Below are 15,569 nucleotides of genomic sequence, written 5' to 3'. Positions count from 1 at the left end.
CAGTGAGAACTTTGAAGATGAAACGAGGCTGGGTCTTCCAACATGACAATGATCCAAAACACACCGCCCGGGCAACAAAGGAGTGGCTCCGTAAGAAGCATTTGAAAGTCCTGGAGTGGCCTAGCCAGTCTCCAGACCTCAACCCCATAGAAAATCTGTGGCGGGAGTTGAAAGTCCGTGTTGCTCGGTGACAGCCCCAAAACATCACTGCTCTCGAGAAGATCTGCATGGAGGAATGGGCCAAAATACCAGCTACTGTGTGTGCAAACCTGGTAAAGACCTATAGTAAACGTTTGACCTCTGTTATTGCCAACAAAGGTTATGTTACAAAGTGTTGAGTTGTATTTTTGTTATTGACCAAATACTTATTTTCCACCCTGATTTACAAATAAATTCTTTACAAATCCTACCATGTGGATTCATGGATTTTTTTTTTTTCACATTCTGTCTCTCACAGTTGAAGTGTACCTCTGGTGCAAATTACTGACCTCTGTCATCATTTTAGGTGGGGGAACTTGCACAATCGGTGGCTGACTAAATACTTTTTTGCCCCACTGTACAACAAAACTAGAATTTAAAAATGATTCTACAAAGAAATGTAGAAAGTGCACGTTAGCTAAAATAAAGCTTTAGACAGAATTTATGATGTTAATATTATACCAGACACCAAATAGCTGTTCCATAAATAAATAAATAAATGAACAAAAAAAAAACTTTTATTGTGTTAAGGCATAAAAGCATAAAACAGTGCTTATTTTTGGTGATTAAAACAAAGGTCAAGGACTAATTCAATAACAGAATAACAATGCTTGTTGATTTGGGAGTAATGCAATATATTTTTAATGAATAAAACAAATCTGTGTGGGAGAAACACAACAAAACATTAAAATAATGAAAATATAAGCAATGTAATTTGGTAAAGTTTTAGTAAGACTCTGGCTCAGAGCAGACACTCTCATAGAGTGATGAAAATGTTACCCAGACATATTTCAACAGATAAGTAAAAATCGCAAATCAGCATACAATGATCAGAAGCAGTAAGTTCGTTGCGCCATTTCATCAGTAAAACTCAGAACTTGCATTTCTTTCCCTGCTTTCGCTTGAAAAGCTAAATTTGTCTTCTTATCTTCTAATATTCAAATGGCCACACTGTTTTCTACCACTGCTGGATCCATGTAGGTGTATGGCACGTTTAAGTGATTGTTTCTGGCTTTGATGACTCCACTCAAAATTTCAAGCTCCGTCTGAAAATCCTTTAATATCTTGCGAGGAATCTCCTCAGTGAAGTGGTCCTCTGGGTACTGGCCAAGAGGGACCTAATGAGAACAGTGATACATTTAGTTTTTCTTCAACAACATTCAAATTTTTGTCAAAATAACTCAAAATTATTCACAAAAATTTACTGTAAACATAATTTCTGACATTCTTAATGAAATCTTTGCTCCTTACAAAGTCACTGGACTGCTTGCTGAGGAGCCACACGGTGGCCATGCCCTGAACTGTTACGTTGACATCAGGGAAGGTCGCCAACATCGTGGCCTCGCTTGTCGTCCCCTTTTTGGTCGGTGGTGGGAGTTGCAGGGAGATGGGAGTGTTGGGCATCCAGCCAGCATAGTCAAACTGTATTTAATGAATAAGTAAAGGATTTACTAAGATTAAAAAGCATAGTTTTTAATTCTGTCTTTGTTTTTTAATATTGTTGTTACCTTCCTGCTGTTGTATGGTATTATTCATACAATTATTTACATTTTCCCTTTGCATGACAATGAGTTCATTTGATTTTGGGAGAAATGTTTCATAAGCTACAACTTGTCAGTAACATGACTGACTATAAAAAGAGCGTCTTAGGGAGGCATGTGATGTTTTTTATGTTCTATTGTGAATAAAATTAGGGTTTTTGAGATTTGCAGACCATTACATTGATCGTGTTTTTATTGACATTGTAAACTGTGCCATTTTTTTCATTATTGGGATAATATAAGAACTCACCTGTCCACTGTTCACAGCTGCATGCTGGGCTGAGCAGGTGTAGATCACCATGGTGACAAACTTGATCAACTCAGTCACACTGGTAAATGTCTGAGGAATTCCTGAAATAACAGCATCATTCCTTTAGGTTTAGGTTGCAATATATAGTATGGAGAAATCACCACTATCATCATAATAATTGAAGATAGTAATTGAAACTCACCTGTTTCTGCTTGAGAAAGGAACCCATGTTCAAAAATGTCCAAAATCCACTTCTGAAGTTCAGAGTCCTCCTGGACCTCACGGTCACTCTTGTAGTAGTAGCCGAGCATTCCCTGCACAAACCTTTGAGAAATGGGAATACACTGTGTAAAACATGTTTTTATTATTTGTACACAAACTGCTCCAGGATTATTTAAATAATAAAAAATTGTATTTGCCCTAATTCTTTTGTTTCAAAAACTACATAAAAATAAATGGCACAAAGTACCTTGTCCTGATTAAAAATAGGGAGGTTACAGGTTCACGATCAACACACCAAGTGTTTATAATTTAACTTAGTGAAGGTAGGCTTCTGTAAGTAGCAGACACATCTCTCAGTTTAGAGGCATTTTAGTTTCAACAGAAATCTAAATGTTGTTTAATAAGATCAAGGCAGGCTGTACATGTGGTGACAGCTACTGATATACAAAGGGACATAACTTGTTTAAACATACACTATTAAAGAACAGGCTCAGGATACTCTTGCAAAACAGATCTCATAAGTTTTACTTGTTGGTCAATGAAGGTTAAAAAACAGACTAACCGAAAAAACTGATGCAAGGAAAATGTTGGCAAAGACTAGAAGAAGAGGTGTTATGCAAGCCACACTCAAATGTGACATTCACAAAAGAAAGCTTTTGCAATAAAACAAAGAAATCTAGTTAAAAAAGGTACATAGAAAAGGTGTAACGTATCTGTCTTTTTCTGTCCACATTGGAGATTTGAAATAATATTAATGACAATGATAACAAATCGGTTAGCCAGCACAAAGACATCTCTTAATTCAATTCCTTCACCAATGAAGACCATAAATACAAAAAACAAAAAGCAAACAGACAATGAGACCAATGCTTTACACCATGTGCTTTACACGCTGTGCAAAGAAATTGTCATTGATGTCTTTTGCAAAGGAAAGTTTGTTATTACTGTGTGCTCAAATATATGACTTTACAGGAGGCTTTTATTTATTGATTTTCATATTTTAACCAGCCAATACTGTGGAGAAAGACCAGATCAGTTTTTATGCTGATTTAAGATAGGATGACCCATTATTTACAAACTCTGAATTGTTGCAGCTTGATGGCATCATTAGGAGAAAATCAAAATCAAAAGAAAAGAAAGTGTGGTACCTGTGGATGATATCCCAAACCTTTAGTCCATCATCCCTGTAGTAGAAGTTTGGCACAGCCTCCACGCCACGTTCAGCAATGTCATCAGGTATGCAGAGGGAGCTGTAGGTTAATGAGGACACTGACCTCTGTAGGATGGTAAACATGCCCTCTCCACCTGATGATGCAAACTAGAGAATGGGTAGCTCACAGTTAGAGACAAATGTTGTACATGACACTGAAAAAGAAAAACAATTCTTAAGGTAAAGGTCTAGTGAGTGTGTATGGTGTTATTTTTGTGCCTCTACTCTGAGCGCACATTACAAAAAGAGAAAAAAAAAGTGTTGTTGTTGCATTTTGAGAAGAAAAATATTTTTGATTGAAGAAAAGTTTAATTTGAGTGAACAAAATTCATTGCTGTGTGCAAGAAATGCATTTCAGTGTTTGCTATTATCCATTTACACACACAATAACAGCCACTCGGTTGTTGGCATTTGCTCTTGCTCAGATCTCTGCTCTGTGTGCTGACGGACATCTGTAGGCCTGCTCTCAGTGCGTATGTGCCACAAAACAAACCAATCACAGACTTGAATGCAAAAATTCTGATTGGCTGTTTTGGTCTCCAATCAGCTCGCTAGCCACAGCATTCCAGAAACACTGTCCAAAGTGTAGCTAAATCCAATAGAGTGGTTTGGTTTAAACTAGATTAAAACCAACAATGGACTTAAAACATTTTATATTTTCAAATAAAATAACATACTTATCACACATACTGCATGCAGCAGTTAATTTTGTTTGGTCAAATTAAACCTTTCTCCGCTCAAAGTAATTTTTTCCCTAAAATTCAACATTTGCACTTGCGGAAACAGTTTTTACGCCATAAGTGTGCTGGTCGTACTGCATACCTGAGTGAAATTGCCAGTGTCAGAAATTAGAAGACGCCGAGCTAAGACGTTGATCTGCATAGTGTAGCGCGTGTGAGGATTGAGGAGCTGCGGGAAAGAGGGAACTCTGTTAGTGACATGATTGGGGCAACACTTCATTTTATTGTCCACAACCAGCCATTATGGACAAATGCTTTCCACACCACTGAAATAATGGCATAAAACAAACTGAAGTTTCAGCAAACGTCAGTTACCTTGTACAGAGGATGCACCATGGGCACATTGCGCAGCAGTGACACTGCAAAAACCTCAGCCAGCAAGTGCGTGCGCAGAAGGTGAACATTGAGCTGATGCTCATTGAAATCTGCACTTCTTACAAAAATCTTGGCGATCAACCAGTCGTACTCAGAATCAGTAGGAAGAAAGATCGGATTGTCATCTGATGGAGTCTGCTTCAGCTACAGAAGGACAGGGCAGAGTAGTCATTTGATACAGATGATCAAGTATGCTCCTAAAATCAATTACTGATCAAGACTGATGAAATTTCAGTTCCTGTTCTATGTTTGACAAGTTTATCTTTAAAGTTTGATACTCTGCTGATCCCTTATGGGGAATTTCCACTGAATCCTTTCTGAACAGCTTTACATGATGCTTTTAATTAGCTTTTAATTAGTTTTTACTGATGCTATCTCTCTCTGCTCAGTAAATATGTTGCATCTGTGTGAGTGTATTGTACAGAATGAACTGGGAAGGCTGTTTGTGATTTTGGCGCCATAAATGAAACTGACTTGATTTATGTACGTGTCAGACTCTGCATTCAGCAATCTGGATACTGCTATGGGATGAACTTTCACAAGGCTAAGGCTCAGCAAAAACACTTCACAGCTGGTGTTCAGATATGGTACTAGCTATGGTTGCAAATAGAATATCCTTATATTTTGATTTTACAATGACGTTGTACATGAACAATTGCTTTACACATTAACAGGTGTGCTATCTCTACTGATGAGCTGATAAATACACGAACTTAAACCTTACTGTCTGAATTACCTGAATGGCAATCGGCATTAGCTTATCATGAGGATCTTTGTGGAGCAGGACGAGAGGAGCCATCAAGTACTGCTTCTTCCCATTGATGGTGTTTGCTTTTACTCCATCCAGACGCTTGTAGTCACACAGGAATATGTTCCCTTTCTGTTTGAAAGTTCAGGATATTGCAACAGTGTGGATATAATATTTAGTCAGTGACTGTACAAGTACAATTATTTGACAAAAAAATCAATTTATTATAAAGAATTCAGATGATCACCTTCATTTCATCTGCCAGGCTGCACTGGCCATGGGGAAAGACCATGTCATCAGTGACAGGGAAGTTACTGGGCAGGGCTGTACAAAGCTGAATCAACATGGGGTTGACACCATTTAGAAACTGGTAGCCAAAGAAAGCATCCTCTTTCCAGTGTTCATGAACATATTCTGTGAAAAAGAGACATTTAACTTATTATTTTTGAAACTGTGAGCTACTAAATTCTGCTAAATTTCTGAATTAATGTCAGAAGTTCAGGGTCTGAGAGTCTTCATTACGTGAACTGTAAAAGAAAAGTCCGATTTCTCTGGTAAGAATATAGATGGTTTACAGAACAGGCTGCCCAATATTCAGCTCATTATTGCATAGAGTGCATACTGTATAAGGACTCCAATATGCTATGATGTTAGTACAGTACCTGATATTTCAGTCTTTTTGCAGCAAAACACTCGATTGATGCTGTCAATATTATCCCACTTCTTCTTACAGTTATCCAGTCCCTTCAGCTTCAGCTCAGTCAGTCTGAAACAGAAGAGCACATTTATTTAACTTCATTATGATACTTAATATACTTTTGATAAGTAAAGAGAAAAATATGGTAAATGGTAAATGGCCTGTATTTGTATAGCACTTTACTAGTCCCTAAGGACCCCAAAGCGCTTTACACTATACACAATCATCCACACATTCACACACACATTCACACACTGGTGATGGCAAGCTACTGTATAGCCACAGCCGCCCTGGGGCACAGTGACAGAGGAGTAAAGAGTAAAGAGAAAAATATGTGTAACAGAACTTCACCCTGTGGAAGCAGTGTAGAGAAACTCTTTAGTTTTGGTGAAGGAGAACTGAACCTCATACGGGAGTGAAAATAGGTTTTCTGCCTTCATGGAGTGAGGTATTTTCTCTGCATATGCATCCCAGCTGATGAAACGAAGAAACAGCGATGATGAGGAAGTTAGTTACAGTATGACATGATATACTTTTTATCTGCAACATATGCAATAGTTTAATTTCTTTTAATTAATCCCAGCAGACAAAGAATATGCTGCAATGCTTAATTTAATGCTTAAATATATTTAAGCTTTAGGTTTAGTATTAGGATATTCAGCTATAACTGGACAGCATTTGTATTCTAGTTTCAGGAGCTGTAAGGCTAAAATGTGTATAAGCTCTGAATTCTCACCGATAGTCTTCCTCTCGCTGCTGAATCTCCTGCTGCCGACTGTACCTGCCAAGATGATGGTTGTCTTCAAAGACTCTCAGAGCTATAAAAAAAAAAAGAAAAGAAAGAAAGAAAGAAAAAGGGTTTCTTGTGAATGTGGTATATTGGAAAACTGCTTTAGTCTCATTACAAGATTTTTGTTGTCTTCACTGGTTTGTAACTACAGAACAAGATTTAAGATGAGCACAGTTTCCCAAACCTTTTCCATCCCTGAAGCGGTGCACCTTGCTATCAGCAATCCAGCGGTAGATGGGAAAGCTGTAGATGTCTCCTTCAGGGGATTTCACTTCCACCTTGGCACAAAACCAAGCGTCCTCCGGGAACAGTGGGAGAGATTGTTTGTCTAACTCTATCAGCACAAGATTTCCAAGCGAAGTGGGGCAGGACACCTTAAACTTTGATACCTAAAGAATGACATAGCAGTTTGTGCTGAGCTGTAACACTCGAGCATACAATTCCTGTTATAATTTACTGTGGTCCATGAAGTGAACTGTTTGCTTTGACCATCTTCATGGTGATAGATTCCCCTTATTTCCACAAAAATGATTTCATTTGTGTATCATCTCATACAGGAAACCTGAGATACATTTAATCATGAAGATGCATATTTCAGACTTACGGCTCCTATAACGAAGGATGTAGCCCCTTTCAAGCCCACGAGCCACGTGCGATCACTCTCCCCATCTGTGCCCACCAGCTTAATGAAGACATTGTTAAGAGTAGTGGAATTAAGGTGATCACCAGTGAATACGGTCACTTTATACTGCACCATTTTCCCTCTTGAATGTGGTCAGATCCTTGGAATAACTACTCTGTCAGAAGTTGCCCCCACAATCGTCTCTTTTTATTGACACATTTTAGTGGGAGTGTCCAGGCAATTGCATCAGGTAGGTGTTGTGTTGAAATGTTGGACATGTGTGATCAACTGCTGTAACCTGAGAAACCACAGGAATTTGAGCTGATGATGAAATAACGAGGCTTTATTTTATTCAAGAGAAATCGCAGCCACTGTGAAATGTAGAAGTATGCAACTATTTGCTAAATACACACACCAAAAAAGTTTTGTAGAATTTTAACACACCTTAAAGTCAATATTTGGTATGACTCTTCTCTTAGATAGGCTTCCTTGAAATTTCTTTCAGTAGCCTTCAGGGATAATCAAAATATGACAGAGCCCCCATTGTGTTTTACAGATGGCTGTAAAACTCACTGCTGTACCTCTCCTAAGATAAGATAAGATAAGATAAGATAGAACTTTATTAATCCCTCGGGTGGGTTCCTCTGGGAAATTCGACTTCCAAAAAGCACAGCAACGACCGAAGTTACAGTTACAGAATTGTTATATATATATATATATACACACACACACACACACACATATATAAATACAGAGACAAATATAAATAAAATATACAAAGGGGATAAATAGAATAAATAGGAATAAAAAATAAAAATACAAGTGAATTGCACATTTCAAGTATTGAGTCTATTGCACTGTTGACTATTTACAAAAAGTATTGCACAAGGTATTGTACAGTGAGGTGAAGAGGCACTACAGCTTAGTTGTTCCCCCCTCCTTTGTCCTCCTGTTTCCCCTCCAGAGAGGAGTTAAACAGTTTGATGGCGTGTGGGACAAAGGAGTTTTTAAGTCTGTTAGTTCTTGTCTTGGGGAGAAGCAACCTGTCACTGAACAGACTCTTCTGGTTGTTAATGGCCGTGTGCAGAGGATGCCCAGCATTGTTCATAATGTCCATCAGTTTCTTTAATGTCCTTTTCTCTGCCACTGTCACCAGAGTGTCCAGCTTCATGCCGACCACAGAGCTAGCCTTCCTGATCAGTTTCTCCAGCCTGGATGAGTCCCTCTTTGCTGTGCTGCTCCCCCAGCACACCACAGCATAGAAAAGTACTCCTGACCTCTTTCCTAAATACATTGATGATTTGAACCATAATTTTTTTTAATTCAATTTTCAATTTGGATTCATCTCTACATGTGACCTTTTTTCACTGATGTTCTTTCCCATTCTTGTGTAATTTGGCCTACGTCAGCCTTTTCTCCCTGTTTTGCTTCCTTAAGAATGACTTGACAGTCACACTTTCACTGAGACTGTTATGGTTCAACGTGGGCACTCAAGCGCAGGACTCCAGAATCAGCTGTACACAAGAATTTATTTACAGAATCCACCAGGTGTTTATACAGGAAGTGCAGGGCAGCGCTATATACAACAAAGTGAGGGATGAGGCTCCAGGGAAATCCAAAGGGGTAGTCACTCGTTCTCCAATTCTCCACACTCACAACCGCAGTTCCACTCTCCACACTTGACACAATGATTCACACAGGGAAGGTATTCAGGAGGTCTGTAGATGAGGAAACGAGAATTAATTACAACGTTCATGCTGTTGACGTCGACTGCGAAAATTGTCAGGCGGTGGAAGGAATACTTCGAGGACCTCCTTAATCCCACTGACACATCTTCTGAGGAGGAAGCAGAGTCTGGGGATGAGGGGAATGACCCGCCAGTTTCCGGGGGCGAGGTCACTGAGGCAGTTAAACAACTCCTTGGTGGCAGAGCCCCTGGTGTTGATGAGGTCCGCCCCGAGTTCCTGAAAACTCTGGACGTTGTAGGGCTGTCCTGGTTGACACGCCTCTACAATGTTGCGTGGAGATCAGGGGCAGTACCTGTGGACTGGCAGACCGGGGTGGTGGTCCCCATCTTTAAGAAGGGAGACTGGAGGGTGTGTTCCAACTACAGGGGGATCACACTCCTCAGCCTCCCTGGGAAAGTCTATGCCAGGGTGCTGGAAAGGGGAGTTCGTCCGCTAATCGAACCTCGGATACAGGAGGAACAATGCGGTTTTCATCCTGGTCGCAGAACACTGGACCAGCTCTTTATCCTCTCAAGGATACTTGAGGGTGCATGGGAGTTTGCCCAACCAGTCTACATGTGTTTTGTGGACTCGGAGAAGGCATTCGACCATGTCCCTCGGGGTGTCCTGTGGGAGGTGTTGCGGTATGGGGTGTCTGGCCCATTGCTACGGGCCATTCGATCCCTATACAACCGTTGCAAGAGCTTGGTTCGCATTGCCGGCAATAAGTCGGACTCGTTCCCGGTGGGTGATGGGCTCCGCCAGGGCTGCCCTTTGTCTCCGGTTCTGTTCATAATTTTTATGGACAGGATTTCTAGGCGCAGCCAAGTGGCGGAGGGCTTTCGCTTTGGTGGCCTCATAATCTCATCTCTACTTTTTGCGGATGATGTGGTTCTGTTGGCTTCATCGGGTGAGGGCCTCCAGCTCGCACTGGAGCGGTTCGCAGCTGAGTGTGAAGCAGCGGGAATGAGGATCAGCACCTCCAAATCTGAGGCCATGGTTCTCAGCCGGAAAAGGGTAGAGTGCGCTCTCCGGGTCGGGGATGAGTTCCTGCCCCAAGTGGAGGAGTTCAAGTGTCTCGGGGTCTTGTTCGCGAGTGATGGGAGAAGGGAGCCGGAGATCGACAGACGGATTGGGGCTGCAGCTGCAGTGATGCAGACGCTGCACCGGTCCGTCGTGGTGAAGAGGGAGCTGAGTGTAAAAGCGAAGCTCTCAATTTACTGGTCGATCTACGTCCCTACCCTCACCTATGGCCACGAGCTGTGGGTAGTGACCGAAAGAACGAGATCACGGATACAAGCAGCAGAAATGAGCTTCCTCTGAAGGGTGGCTGGCCTCTCCCTTAGAGATAGGGTGAGAAGTTCGGCCATCCGGGAGGGGCTCAGAGTAGAGCCGCTGCTCCTCCACATCGAAAGGAGCCAGCTGAGGTGGTTCGGGCATCTGACAAGGATGCCTCCTGGGCGCCTCCTGGGTGAGGTGTTCCAGGCATGCCCCACCGGGAGGAGGCGACCCAGGACACGCTGGAGAGATTATATTTCTCGGCTGGCCTGGGAACGCCTTGGTGTTCCCCTGGATAAGCTGGAGGAGGTGGCTGGGGAGAGGGAGGTCTGGGCCTCTCTGCTTAGGCTGCTGCCCCCGCAACCCGGCCCCGGATAAAGCGGATGAAGATGGATGGACGTTCATAATAGACTCTTGACTTAACTGAGCTCTAGCTTTGACGCATGGTAGACAACGATCCAACGAAGACCAGCTGGCTCAAATGCTAATCGCCTTAATGGGCATCACGCCCTTCCGTGGGCCGAAGGCGTGAAGCCACAATGAGTTCCGCCCCGGCGACAGAGAGGAGTAGAGAGAGAGCAAGAGAGAGAAAAAGGTAGAAATAGCCGATCAGCATCCTGCTGATCCCCCAGGCCGTGACAGAGACCATTTATGATGAAGTTTTGATAAGCTGGATCAGCTGAAGGGCCAGATGCATGTTTCAGGTCCGGTGTCAGGTCTTTGTTGAATTTATTTATATATGTTATACATATATGGTAAAAAGATGACTTTCAGATGTTGATCTGCTGTAGATAGTTTCTTAGGCCTGCTACGTTCTTTTGTAGCAGGCCTTGTTCAATTACCTCAATTTTTTGGAGGATACACTGCATACTATATGCCAGGTTTTTGGCTAAGAGCTAAGGCCTTTTCTATAAATTCAGTGAAAGATATTGGAATAAATTATATTTTAAAGGAAGCTACCAGTCATAAAATATAAAGACAAAGTTAAAAGTTAAAATACCCTCTTTGCTAAGTGGTGTGTATTTAAATGACCACGGCTGACCCGACGACATGAAGATGCTTTCACGTATCTTTATTCTTTTATTTACCGCTGTCATGTCATTTGCTGTCATGTTACATACACAGCTTGCAGCTGAACACTTCTACAACAACAACACACAGCAGGCAGAGCAGATTTTAAGCTGGCGAGGCGTGACTGTGATGCAGCGCAGGTGCGTCCGCCTTCCCTGCTGCGGCACCACCGACCACGCCCGCCACAGTGTAGATACAACACTGGTTCATCCTTTGAGTGATTTTTATGCTTGAATGATTCTCAGGTCACTGTTCACAGGCACCCACATGGTCAGTGAGGTGCCTAGATCCTCCACTTTTAAATGTCTCACAGCGCAATGCTTAGCATATTTTGGTTCCTGCAACTGGTCCGTCGGTTATTGTCTCCCCCGAAACACTTCTCTTGTGCTTTTGGAAATCAGTTTTTTCCTATTTCTATTTTATTTTTTTTCCATTTCCGTTGTGTTTTGTGTGCTTTTGCAGCGGTTTTCATATTGCTGGTGTTTTCTTTAGTTGCAGTCCGTTTGGCCTCTCAGGGCCACCGTAACCACCAGTGTAATGTGCCTCTACATAGAATTGTATCCTTGTTGGACTGTTTATAGGAAAATAAAAATCTGTTATTTTTGTTAATGAGCCAGAATAATAACTAAACAATGGCTCTGTGAGCATGGTCATGAAATCAAAGTGGGTAGTGGTAAATACAGTTAAGTTGTTTTGCCTCCGTTAATAATTATATTATGTAAAAAAAAAAGTTTAAATGGTGTGGTGATATTTGTTCACTGATTTCAGGAGTTTGGTGGGCTTCAAGTTGTTGGTCCATCTATGGGGGATACAAAAGTGGAAAACGTATTCATGTGCAGCAAACTGGAATGAAGGGCGGAGTTTCCTTCCACGAGAAAAAATATGTTTGCACAATCATCAGTCAACACTCACTTTGCTGTAATGTGTGCAGCACAATAGTTTTTGTGTTAAATATCAGTAGAGTTAAAGAGAAAAGGATTTTAAATGTGTCTGCAAGTGCATAATCCTCAGGTAAAACCAAAACGTTCCTACTAATACTTATCACTCTAGTTTTCTGTAGTAACTATTGGCACATACTCAGTTAAAAGGCACTTCAGTGCAGTAACAACACTAAATTGGTTCAACAACCACCCTGAGACAACCTAAACATTAGACCAAAGGATTAAAAATACACTGATTCGGGTACCACTTCCTGCTACAGTGTAAGGTTACAGTGAAAAGGTGTTTGTTTGATTGTGGCTTTCACTGAATTTGTGTTTTAGATGGTGAAACTAAGTGTGAGAATAGGATTACAAAACCTGCCTCTGCTAGTCATGCAGAACAGGTATGAAGTGACTCGTATTCACGGAATTGCTATTCTCTCAATTCCAGTAAAAGGTTAGAAATTAGGTTGAAATCAATAGCAAGAGCAGACTCCCTTTAAAGTATGAAGTATAAAGTCATTTCATGACCTGCATGATTCAACGGTCTTGGAGATTTCTGATGTGTAGAACTGGTTAGTGTTACGTCTCTGACATTAAATCCACAAATCTAAACAGCTCATTTTAAAATCTCCTAATTAAAATTTTTCATTGATTTTGTCTCATGTTTAATTGCCAGCAAACTTATATGATAACAATAAAAAAAATCATTACGTTTTAATATTTGCCTTAAGATTAAAGCACACAATGATTATAATGCAAAGCACGAGAGTCACGAAGCCACCGTTTTTTTTTTCCGAACTATAACAATGTGGTGATTATGTTGACCATTAAAAGGTTTAATGTATATTTATATAGATACACTACACTCTGAATCCTTCCAACATCATAACAGAATTCTGATGCTCCCTTTAAAACAAAGAAGAAAAAAAGGCAGGATTTTCTCCTTAGTTAACAAGAAATGTTATATTTCACTTTCCAACATTTGGAAGGGGGGCATCTTTTCTAATTTGGGATTTTGCCTGAAGTGCTATCCCTGCTGAGTTTATAAATGCCAGTTTGGCTAATTTATTTCAAGAGGAGCACAGAAAAGAGTTTATAATGATCAGTGTAGTTCTCTGTTGTGCTTTGCTGAAGTGAGCAAAGTTACTTTTGTACACTAAAATATCAGATGGTTATTTATATAAAATATAATCTTCTAATATTCTAAATGTGCCAATGAAGTGTTTATTACACTGTACAACAGAATAACAACTTGTCAAAATAGCTTCCATTAGTTGCAGAAAAAAAACTAAACTAGTTTACCTAAACTTTAGTTTACCTAAAATAAAGTTTCCCTAAACTTTAGGTAAACTAAACTATGGATCAGAACGTCAGGAATGTAGTAGGTTAACTGTAGCTCAGGAGCCAGAGCAGCCAGTATTCTTGGGTAAGATACTGAACAATAAGTTGCTTTTTAATGCATTCATCAGAGTGTGAAGGTGTGTGAATGCTAGCTAGAAACCGCTTATGCTGGCGGTAGCTCAGGAGGTAGAGCAGGCTCCCCCAGTCTGCATGTTGGGCAAGATACTAACCCTAAGTTGCTCTCTGATGCATCCAGGAGTATGAATGAGTAGTAGTTAGTTAGTTAGTGAGAACTTAAAAGCACAGAAGAAAGTGTTTGTGTGATTGGGTGAATGCTGAGTAAAGCGCTTTGAGTGCTTTGAGTAGAAAAGCGCTATATAAGAATCAATCCATTTACCACTTACCATTTACTTAGGCAAAGAAAGAAAGTGCTTGTATGAATCTGAGTGACTAGATGAATGAGGTATGCTCTAAAGTGCTATGAGTGCTCAAATTGAGTAACAAAGTGCCATGTAAGAAACAGTCCATTAGTCATTTACCAATGTGTGAATTGCAGAAAGTAACAAGTTTTGTCACTCGTTAGCTGGATTGCAAAAACAAATGAGAATTAAAATCCACTTAGAAGTTGAGGAGGCCTGCAAGCAGTCAAGGACAAATTAAGTTCATTCAGCACTAAATGTGTGATTAGGTGAGTTCAGGAGTATTATGACTACATGGTCAGCAGCAACCTCGAAAAGCAATAAAATTGGTATCATAAAAATATCTCTCTTTTTTGCAAGAGCAACACCACTACCGGGCTGTGCCCAACATAGACAGCAAAATCTATAATAGTGACAGCCATTGAAATGTTATGCTTCTGAGTTATTCAGATTCTAAATACTGCGCATACTGAGGTGCTGAACAAACAGTACAATACACGGTAATAGTCACGTTCAAGTACACAAACCCGCTGTCCAGTTTGGAATCTGAACAAGTTTATCACTGTGCGACATGGGGAAGTTCCAGATGTCTCCTTGCAGGAACCGCAAATTTCAGGGAAATTTCTGCTTTCCAGAAGAGATATGGCAGCGTAAAATGTTGCATCCTACAAACAGACAGAGGAAGTGAGAGTCTCCACAGACTGTTGAAACTTCAGCACAGTTACAAATTGCAAATACTCTTCTGTTAGAATGAAGACAATTTCCTTCCCCCCCAAAGTGGTGCTTCAGGTTTAGATTTTGCTGCACAGACCACAGGTGAACAGAGCAATTTTAGTCTCTTATTTAGCAAAACAGATCTTGCATATATTACACAGAACTCAGAGGGCATCTATTCATTTATGCATTGATTAATGAATACCTTTATTCATTATTAAATGAATAAAGGTATTAATTTAATAATAAATATCATTCAAAAACCTTATTCTGAGAAAAGATATGACAGATTTTTAAGAACAAAACAAGAAATTAAGAATTTAGTCCCAAGATTCTTATTTTTTTTAAAAAACATTTTATTATTATAACTGCTTCTCGTAGGTAAACTACTGTATACACTGACCAGCCACTTTGTTGTGTGCAACTGTTCAGCTTCTCTTTAACATAAAAAAACAAAAAAACAACAACATTTGGCAACAACTCAAAAACAACCTGCAACCTGAAGTTCAAACCAAGCATCAGAAAGGGGAAGAAAGCTGATTTAGGCTACGTCCACACGTACCCGGGTATTTTTGAAAACGCAGATTTTTCTATGCGTTTGCACTTTTCGTCCACACGTAAACGGCGTTTTCGGTCACTGAAAACTGAGATTTTTAAAAACTCCGGCCAGGGTGGAGATTTTTGAAAACTCAGTTTTTGCGTT

At 40.4% G+C, this 15,569-nt stretch overlaps 1 protein-coding gene across 1 annotated transcript; it reads right to left on the bottom strand.

Moving 5' to 3' along the window:
* Nucleotides 1-698: 698 nt before the first annotated feature.
* On the bottom strand, nucleotides 699-7,568 carry LOC146707663 (polyunsaturated fatty acid lipoxygenase ALOX15B-like). The gene is made up of 14 exons (XM_085459141.1): nucleotides 7,376-7,568; nucleotides 6,956-7,160; nucleotides 6,718-6,799; nucleotides 6,333-6,455; nucleotides 5,947-6,050; nucleotides 5,532-5,698; nucleotides 5,273-5,416; nucleotides 4,477-4,680; nucleotides 4,244-4,330; nucleotides 3,360-3,529; nucleotides 2,192-2,313; nucleotides 1,990-2,090; nucleotides 1,450-1,620; nucleotides 699-1,316 (listed from the first exon to the last, which is right to left on the bottom strand). The coding sequence occupies exons 1-14, from the start codon at nucleotides 7,526-7,528 to the stop codon at nucleotides 1,137-1,139; spliced, it is 2,013 nt and encodes a 670-aa protein (XP_085315267.1). The 5' UTR covers nucleotides 7,529-7,568; the 3' UTR covers nucleotides 699-1,136.
* Nucleotides 7,569-15,569: the final 8,001 nt, after the last annotated feature.

Source organism: Copadichromis virginalis, linkage group LG6, assembly GCF_057382275.1.
Source record: "Copadichromis virginalis isolate Kocher_CV1m ecotype Utaka linkage group LG6, C_Virginalis_male_GT1.1, whole genome shotgun sequence".
Lineage (NCBI taxonomy): Eukaryota > Metazoa > Chordata > Actinopteri > Cichliformes > Cichlidae > Copadichromis > Copadichromis virginalis.
The sequence above is the reverse complement of the archived record's forward strand: the minus strand, read 5'-3'. Positions and strand labels throughout refer to the sequence as shown.

Coding starts and splice junctions, on each gene's coding strand:
- LOC146707663 (XM_085459141.1), bottom strand. CDS start 7,528: ATGGTGCAGTATAAAGTGACCGTATTCACTGGTGATCACCTTAATTCC. Junction 6,051..6,332: donor CTCTACACTGCTTCCACAGG/GTGAAGTTCTGT, acceptor CTTCTGTTTCAG/ACTGACTGAGCTGAAGCTGA. Junction 4,681..5,272: donor TAATGCCGATTGCCATTCAG/GTAATTCAGACA, acceptor GTCCTTCTGTAG/CTGAAGCAGACTCCATCAGA.